This window comes from Chiroxiphia lanceolata, chromosome Z, assembly GCF_009829145.1.
Source record: "Chiroxiphia lanceolata isolate bChiLan1 chromosome Z, bChiLan1.pri, whole genome shotgun sequence".
NCBI lineage: Eukaryota > Metazoa > Chordata > Aves > Passeriformes > Pipridae > Chiroxiphia > Chiroxiphia lanceolata.
Genome location: NC_045671.1, coordinates 66608947 through 66618444, shown reverse-complemented (window position 1 = coordinate 66618444; position 9498 = coordinate 66608947). Strand labels below are relative to the sequence as shown.

Here is a 9498-nt window from a genome sequence, read left to right as displayed (position 1 = left end):
CTGTCCTTGGACCAGATCCGTATGTGATACAAACTCTCCACTTCATGATGTTATTAGTGCCTTAGGTTGACTCTCAGTTCCTTCTTTGGCCCTTAGGCTGCTCGGCATCTAAGAAGAAAACAGATGTAAGAAAAAAAATGTAAAGCCAGCAGTGTTCAAGTGCTTGTTCTCACTAGGCAAGGAATACCCTCTCTCCATGATTTCCACCAAGCAGGGTCCATGTCTGATTGTAAGTGCCACTGCTCGTCAGCCATGTGGATTGGATGTCTGCAGTGATGAGCTTTGTTTAAGAAGCCAAATAAAAGCATTGACCCAGGTCAGCATGGAGTGGGGTAGGGGTAAATATCCATGGCATATCCTTTCAGGTGTAGGCACCCTTCCCAAGGCTTTGTCTCCTCTTTCTCCAGACACCTCTTCGCTCAGCTGAACCTGCCTCTTTTTGCTCTTGTTCTGGACACCCTGTGCGTCTTCCCCATGCTCCAAGCTCTCAGCATGCCTGTTTTCGTACCTTTTTACCCACCCCATGCTGTCAACAACCAGCACTTTGGAGAGAAAAAAATGCTGATCCTGGGACTTTCCCCACCTGGGTGATCAAACTCTGATGTTCTAAATTACTGCTCTCATGTCCTCAAGTAGGAATGTCTTTGTTGAGAAATCTCATGTAGGAGGCTGCTTCGTGAAAGGAGTGACTACATGAGCTGCCCAGTTCAGTGGTAGGAAGTAGGTTATTTCTAATACCATGACCTCTGCTGGTGGTGTGAGCTGAACTCTAAATGTCTTGTCCCCCTGGTCATTTGTGCCTGAAGCAGTAGGTGCAAACAGGGCTTCTCAGAGCCCACCATCAACCCTGAGCTTACACTTGATAACAAGAGTAATGATGGGTCTAGTGGCAGTCATCCATGTACCTTTCTGTGAGGCATCCTGAAGCCTCTAGTTGCAAGATTCTTGGTTTTCAACTCCTTAGGACTGCCTCTCATTTCACTATGCCTTCTTGGGCTCTCTCCAGCACAGAAACACTTTGTTATCAAGTATTTCTACCAAAAGCATGAAGATACTTATTAAGAAACAGGAATGTAGAGAAATTTGTCCTCTGGGAACATTTTCACAAAGAAAAGAAGTGTTCCGTCATAACTTCTGTTCATACAGTATCTCAAAGTATTCTTACCTTTTTTCCTGTGAGTTTTTGGGGGAGAAAAGTGTTGAGTTACTTCAGTGGCTGTCAGTTTAGGATTGACTGACACCTGATTAAGAAAAAAAAAAAAAAAAGGTAGAACCACTAGGTGTATTATCTCTGCTGCTGTGAGTGATGCCCCACCAGGGCTCTTCTAAGACACAGATGTCTTCAGAGGTTCTCTCTCCAGCACCTAGTACTGTGCCTTGCCTGTTACATCTTCAAATTCCTCACTTTTTCCTGTAAGAGCTCTGAGCATTTCCATTTTCCTCCTGAGACTCACAATATGTGAGGCTTGTTTCCTATGCAAGTAGGCAGTGAAATTAATGTATTTCCACACCTGTATTCCAGGCAAGGTTGGGTGATGACTTTCCTTTCTAAAATAGTTTTTGTTTTTCTCTTCTCTGAAGCTTTCAAAAACTTTGATCACAATATATAAAGCCTGTGGGCCTTTAGACACAATAAACTTAGGTGAATTCAAAGGGGATGTTGCCTGTTGTAAACCTTTGGAGTCATGTTCTCAAAGAGTAGTTTTTCATAATGTGTAATAGTAAACTCTTTGTGTCATTACACCTGAAGGTATTTTTATTGAATATAAAAAATTTGACAGAGGACAGCAACTGGACAATATCCTGTCAAATTATTTAGATGCTGGCATTCACAGACAATTGGAATGTGCTTTTTATGAAACATAGTGCTGCTGGCTCCTTGCCCAAAAAGTGACGCCACCACATCTGAAATCACCATGCATACATAACTCCATACCAAGAGCTTTCGGTTCTCTTCTCTTCAGGTGACTTCCCAAGGAGGTTTTGGGCTTTGGCAGCTCTGAAGCCAAAACACCTGGGGAGGTTGCACTCTTTCGGCATGGCTTTCCCAAGTGGGGAGAGGCTGCGTGGAAACCCTGTTGGACATCCCAGTGTGAATGGCTCTCTCCCTGTCATGTTTCTGAAGGGACTCCCTAGGGCTCTGGCCCTCCCTCCTACGGGATGGACAGCCTGCGGGCAGGAGAGCAGGCAGCAGGGAGTGGGCAGGGAGGCAGGGAGTGGGCAGGGAGCCCAGAGGTGGGGATGGATGATGGATGGATGGATGGATGCTCTACCTATGCTCTGCCAACAGCTTGGCAGGGAGGACAGTCACCTGCCCTCAGGCCCCATCTCGAAAGGCTGAGCTGGGCTCCTGCCCACATGAGAGCCTGGAGTGTCAGGGCAGAAAATGAAAAACATTCACAGAATCACAGAATATTCTGAGTTGGAAGGGATCCACAAGGATCATTTAGTCCAATTTTTCCGGTCCACTTTGCCCACATGAAAGCCTGGAGCATCAGGGCGGAAAATGAAAAACATTCACAGAATCACAGAATATTCTGAGTTGGAAGGGACCCACAAGAATCATTGAGTCCAGTTTTTCCCACCTGCCCTGCCCCAAACCGGTTTGCTGACGCCTTTCCTGGTCGTCAAACACCCTCTGGGACAGGGCTCACTCTCCATTTGGCCCCCAAAGAGCTAGGAAACAACCTGCTTTTTGAGAGGAGAGTGGCTCCCCACCCCTGCTGTTATTTTAAAGAAATGAGTCTAGTTCTTATTCTGGACCTGTGCCCTGAACAAAGTGGAGGCTCCAAGACACCGGCATGCCGACACCAACTTTCCTGCAGGGATTGAAAAAAAGCTCTTGGACATAGTATGCACCAACAGTGCATTCCACAGTAAGCACCTGCCAATTCTTCTTTTGGCAGGAAAAGAAAAAAACCTCCTACTCTTAAAAATAGAGTAAGCCACGCAAAGGTACAAAGTTCAGTTGAACTTTCCTTTTGCTTTCTAAGTGTCGTTTTAAATAAGGAAACAAACGATTTTGATGGTTTTAACTTGCATGTGTATGTGCTTAAGTAATACACATCTGCGAAAAGCCCTGTGTATTTGACCTGCATGAGTGTGCTGTGTGTATCCATGCGTATTTATGCACAGACCCCCCCAAAAAAGAAAGCAATGAACGAAGTCGAAATAAAAAACACCGCCCGACACTGAGTAGTGCTGCATGCAGAACCATTTAATAGCTGAACACTATGAATAAAGTTTTTGAAGCCAATCTCATGTTTTGATATTGAATAATAACAGGTATTTTGTTGCACACAAGTGGTACAAACATTGGGTAGGCAGTGGAAATTCCGTAGGAAAAACAGAAAACGAAAAGCGTGAAAAGATCCAGATTTATAACCAAACTCGGTCATTTGTTGTTTTTTCCAAATATCTAGTTTAGAGACCCAGAAAGCTGTCTTCAAATTAAGGAGCTCGTTGCCCAAATCTTCTGAATGAATGGGGTACCTCCAAATGCAAAAACACACAGTAACGAAGCGATCACTAATTGTTTTTTCACATGGATGGCTTCCCCAAATGCAACTGTACAAAATATTTGTAGTAGCTCTCAAATTGTGACGTCTATCAGTGTTAAATACTTTAACATTCAATCAATGTTATACACTAATATTAAAATTCTAAGTTAAGTGGGCTGATGAGGGGAGAAGATTTACAGATTGAAAACATTTGTAAACGAGATGGCTGAAGTGTTCGCTATTTCAGAGCACTACAACATAAAAGAACTTCAAGGTATCTCTACAATGCAAAGCCTTGCAGGGCGGTGAGCAAGCCGGTAAGGGAAACATAGCATTCTCACTTCTCCAAGCAGCTTCATCGTAACAAAAAAATGGAGAGGGGAAACGGCGGATTTTTCCATCGCCCCCTCACTCCCCGGAAGCATAGGAGGATCGTTTGCTGCTTGTGCTCTGCCCGTCGGGGAGCCTGAGAGGGAGAGCGGGAGCGCTAGCCTTGGCAGTGTTTTGGTTCTTTCCTTTTTTTCTCAGGAAATTGAGCAGCACGTGTCTTCTCGCAGAAGCAGGACACGGGGTGCCCGGGGCGTGCGGGAGGAGCCCTGGGCAGCGGGACAGAGGAAGAGTCTTCCCAGCAGTCGGACACCGGCAGCGCCTCCAACCGCGATCGCTCTCTGGGTGACTCGACGGCGGGGATACTCGCGGCGGAGATGGGCGCAGGCGGCGAGGGGACAGGGCGCCGGCGGGGGCGGCCGAGGGCGGGTCAGCGCGCAGCCCCCTCGGCGGACCTCCCGGCTCCCGGGAGGGGCGGCGGGTGGCGCAGATAGCGGCCCACCGCTCCGTGCGGGCCCCCCGCCGCCACGTCGAGCGGGAGGCGGCCGCGGCCGTCGGGCTGGTCGAGGCGCGCCCCGGCCCGGTGCAGCGCCGCCAGCGTCTCCAGGAAGCCGGCACGGGCCGCGTCGTGCGCCGGGAGGCAGCCGGTGCTCGGGTCGGGGCGGTTGGGGTCTGCTCCGCGCTGCAGCAGCAGCTCGGCCACCCGCGGGCTGCCCAGCATCATCACCTGCGGGGAGAGACAGTGTCAGCGCCTGTGGACGCCGGCGCAGCGTCGAGCCGGCGGTTGGGCGGCGGCGGGACTGGCGTCTCTTTTGGGCATAGTTCTCCTATGTCGGCTACTTGTAGTCGTGACCTGCATAAATACTGACAGCCGTATGCGATGATCCATACGGGTCCCTTGAACTCGAGACAATCTGTGATTATATAAATAAAAATAAAAATACTAGCTACGATGCGTGTGGTTTCCAGACTAGGTTCTGCATATGTGTATGTTCTTTTTCACATATTATGCCATTTATATATACCATGGTATAAATAGTACTTGTGGTGTGTGTAAAATTATATATACGTACATGCAGACTCGGCTATGTATGTGTGCACATATATATACACACGAATATATGTATCGTCTATGTGCCACCTATTATATAACAAATAGTGTATATATAGGTACTACAAGTAAATTTATACATATGCATATATTAAAAATTCATTAAATATATTTATACACATAAATAGTCTGTATATATGTGTGTATATATATGTATATATTTCTATATTATGTATACACACCCTGTATTTTGTGACAGCCCTGAGCAGCCCTGCATTAAGGCTTCTGCCACTTAGAATGCCTTATTGATTTATCAACGACCAGCGCAGCAAGCCAGGCTAGGCAGCTGTGTGTGGTTCCTTTCGGCATCCAGTGTGGAATTTTCCAATTTTTCTCCTCCTGAGGTTTGGATCGAAATGGTTTTTCTTTGTTTTTCATTCTCTCTCTCAGTTTTGGCTTCTTTTCAGAAATGTGAGGGAAGTTGCTAAGTGCTCATAAATAATGCACAAAACTTTCCTGATGGCAAGTTCCTAAAGACATCTTGCTTTTCGGCCATTAGCAAAAACTTTTTGCAAGTTCTGATCATTCACGATTGAACAAAATCAAACAATCAACCAACAAATAAAATAAATTTGCATTTGGGTGTTTACTTCCATCATTGTCCTGGTCATTTTCAGTGGAATTTTAAACTCCATAAATTGCAACTTAACATTATGGAAAAGATCTTAATACAAAAGGTTTTTCACATTATTTTCTTTCTCAATACTTTGTTTATGCACTTCAAATAATTGTGTTTATTTATAATCAAAGTCTGAAAATGCTTATAAATGTCATCATTTATAAATTTCTGATTTAATTTTTTTCAGAAAGAAAAAGAGTGTCCACATATCAGAGTGTCAGACATTTTGCAAGTGTTGAAAAGGGAAACAGAACCCAGTCTCACTCTGAAATGAGGGAAAGAAAGAGAAAATTTTTAAGAATTTGGAGATTCTTTCCCTCAGGAATTTGAACATACAACAGAAATAAAACGAATAATTTTCTCAGAGCCTTTCTCAGTAACTTGCTTTAGAAAAACATTTCCTTTTCCATGTAAAGTGCAAAGACCAAAATGGCTGTTCAGCTTAGCTGATGAATCATTAAATATATCGCTTCAAATGACAACTCGAGAATTCTTTTCATGAGATATACAACTCTATCTTAAATCACAGTACATTAATCGTTCAATAAACAGTAAAAACTTTTAACTTAAGTATGTCGATTAATAGAACACATTTTAGCTCTTAAAATGCCTGGAAAGCAACTCTACACACGGGTACTTTCAATATCTATCAGTGAATACTACCACTATTGATGAATAGAGAATATTAAAATTACTACTGCTAAAAAAAAAAAAAGTGGCGACTACTAATATATATCTAGTTTCAAGTTAAAATTTCTATCAGTACAATTGATACAGAGCCTTCTCTGCTGATGCTGCTCATGAATATATTAGTAAGGGACTTCGATTTCCTTGGGGAAAAAAAGACCCATTCAGGCTATATTTCAAAAAACCAAGAAAAGTTGCTCAAAGTGCAGTCAGCTCCCCAAACCCAACTGGAAGAGGATTTTGCAGTCTCACTTCTCCTTTTAAGTACCCCCTCGCATAATTCGTTTTACTGCCAGCGGTTCCCCTCTAAAATCCATCTTGTATTTTCAGGATGGCAGGGGTTAAGAAAAGCACCCGTTTGTACCCAGCTGCGTCTGGAGTACGGTTCCGATCATAACAATAAAAATTCATTCGAAATCCAAAATATCCGCCCCTCCTCGCTGGCGTGGGGGAGCACAGCTTACCCCCGCAATCTGGCTGCTCCCCTGTCCGTCCCCCCCCCTCCCCCCATGCTCCATACCTGGAGCGGGGTTCTCCCAAAGCAGTTGGTCGCGTTGGGATCCACGCCTGCGTCCAGCAGCCTCCGCACCTCCTCGCGGTCCCCGCGGGCGGCGGCGGTGCACAGCCGGTCGCCGTCTCCCCGGGGGGACCCCTCCATCGCCCCCCCGCCGACCCGAGCCGCACGGCCGCCCCTGGCTTTCTGGCTCTGCTGGCTGCGACCTCGCCCGTGGCGACGACGCAGCTCCTCCTTTCCCAAGAGCAGCGACTGCCCCCCTCGCACTCCCAGGCAGGGGCCCCCGGGCCGCGGGCGCGGCTCCGGGCCCGCCTCCCGCGCCGTGCACACCCACGACCGGGCCTCCGCTGCGGCGTCCGCTCGCTCCCGCTTCCCAGCGCTCCTGCCGGCTGCCCTGAAATCCACCAACCTCGCCCGTGTGGGGGGGGGGCACGGGGAGGCGTGTGGCGAAGGACCGCGGGATACCGGCAGCCTGGTCCGCAAAGCCGAGAGCCGGGGCCAGTACAGCACGTCGGCAGGGGAGCCCGGTTTCACCCGCACCTGGAGTGCGGGGCGGCTCCCGCGGGGGATTCCGTCCGTACAGGAGAAAGAAGGGGATGGGACTGCGGCCCCACACCCTCCCCATAATGGAGTCGGTTGCGAAGGGAGGCGAGGGGGGCAAATGGCTTCTCCCGGCTGGCCGGGATGGTGGCACTGCCTCGACGCGGGCAGGTGGGACGCGCCCCACGAATATCTAACTCGGGGGTACGACGACACGAAGAGGGAACGACGGACCAGAGCCTTTCCGGGACAGAAAGGGGCTTTTGTACTAGGGATGGATTTGGGTTGTGCGTCCGAAAGGGGGCCCTGCCCTGCCCTGCCCGAGCCCCTCCGAGAAGTGGGTCGGGGGTCCCTCCCTGCTACCCGCGCCGGCCGGGAGCAGGCGGACCGAATGAGGAAGGGAGCCGTGCCGGCAGGAAGTCTGCGATCCACCTCATGGCACCGGGCAGAAGAGGACCGCTTAAGCTCGGCCCTGCCGAAGACTCCCGCGGGCAGGAAAACCGCAGCGGTAGCCCTCCGGGGTAAGGTGCGGCTCTAGACAGACGGAGGCTAGGCAGAGCCTGGCCTTTCCGCTATGAGAGTCCTCAAAATCCAAGCACCTGGTCCCTCCCCTTGCCTTTCCATCTCCCCGTTGCAGGCCCTGAGGACGTCCGTGACACATACCCCCGCTCCAAGCAACCCCTCCTGTCCCGCGTCGGAGGGGAGCGGGGGATCGGCGCCCACGATCCGCGGTGTGAAGCTTTTATTCTGTTACCTCGAAGTTCCGGAGAGACGTGGGTAAAAGGCAAGGGGAATAAGGACGTCTTTTAGGTTTTTTTTTTCTTTTTTTCCCCCCTTCCCCTCCCCCGCCCCGCCCCTTCCAATGTCAGTTCCCTAATCTTTTTTTAATTGCTGAAGACCAGTGTGATGCCACAGAATCAGTGTCTGCCGTGCAGATACATCTCTGTGCCCTTCGGCGTTAACCCCCCCCCCCCCGCCACCGCTCGGGCACACAAACAGCCCTGCGTAGCTGAAGAGGAAACCCGGCGATTTTATGTCTAGATGTACCGGTAGCCGAAAGGCAGAGACATCCTTGGATGAGGAGAAATAAACAAAAATTTAGCCCTGAATTGATAAGTCAGACGTTCACTGAAATTTCTTCATTTTTGGCGGCCTTCTAAGCCTCTGTCACAAAGTTTCTGGGGCAAGTGGCATTGCAAGATGAGGCTGCAGTATTTCAAGGGGACTTGTGTGGGGTGAGACCCTTGCTGGGCAGTCACTGGGGCACGCTCCCCCACACCGTGGTTTCTCTTCAGTGCACAGTGCGGAGTGACCCCCGGGACACGCAGGCGATTAAATCCAAATAATAATTAAAAAAAAAATCAACAAAAAAATTTAAAAGTGGATTTTTTTAAAAGTCTGTAAAGTCTAAGAAAAAAAGAGGATTCCCCACCCAACAGGCAAAGTCCCCTCTGGTCCTTCTTGCCCTCTCCGACATGAATGATAGCCATGTAGAGATAAATCCAAGGAGAAAACCTCGTTGGTTATGTCTGTATGGTGTCTTAAAATTTCAAAACAATATTGAAGTGTGGCAGGATTGCAGGTTATCACTGGCTAATCTTGCTTTCTGTGAAACAGTATCGATACTGGATTTTATGCATCTGTGTGTATAAATATATGAATACCTGTTTTTTGCGAATAGATAAGGATAGGAAAAAATACACACACGCTTATTTTGCAAGTGAAGACGTTATTAGAGGAGTCAGAGGCCTGTCTGTATCCCCATCTGCCCCCCCCAGGTAATGCTAAAAGCTACGAAATTGAAGCATGGCATAAAAAACCCCAAAACACTGTCCCGTGCTAACATTACTGACTCTTCAAGTCACTTAACAAACTACTAGAACATTTTAAATTACATGATTGAAGTCATGCGATTTTTCCCCTCCAAAAAGCAAATCTTATATTTTCTCACAATTCTAGTACCAACAAAGAACCTCAAATTAATCAAAACATAACAACACATGGTCATATCTGAAATTAGGGAAATAATAACAGAGCCTGAGCTAGTGAGTTTTGAAAAAGACCACTGTATTTCACTTGCATCTTGGGAGAAGGGAGAAAAATCCAACTTCTCTCCCCAACAACCCTTACTGCAAAGATATTTTCATGGGGAGAAAAAAAAAAATCACATTAAGCGGAGTCCCTGTCCTACATTTCTGCT

The 9498-nt window shown here is 47.8% G+C and overlaps 1 protein-coding gene across 1 annotated transcript; it reads right to left on the bottom strand.

Moving 5' to 3' along the window:
- Positions 1–3204: 3204 nt before the first annotated feature.
- On the bottom strand, positions 3205–7039 carry LOC116780575 (cyclin-dependent kinase 4 inhibitor B-like). The gene is made up of 2 exons (XM_032675759.1): positions 6765–7039; positions 3205–4554 (listed from the first exon to the last, which is right to left on the bottom strand). The coding sequence occupies exons 1-2, from the start codon at positions 6900–6902 to the stop codon at positions 4258–4260; spliced, it is 435 nt and encodes a 144-aa protein (XP_032531650.1). The 5' UTR covers positions 6903–7039; the 3' UTR covers positions 3205–4257.
- Between the last annotated feature and the right edge of the window lie 2459 nt (positions 7040–9498).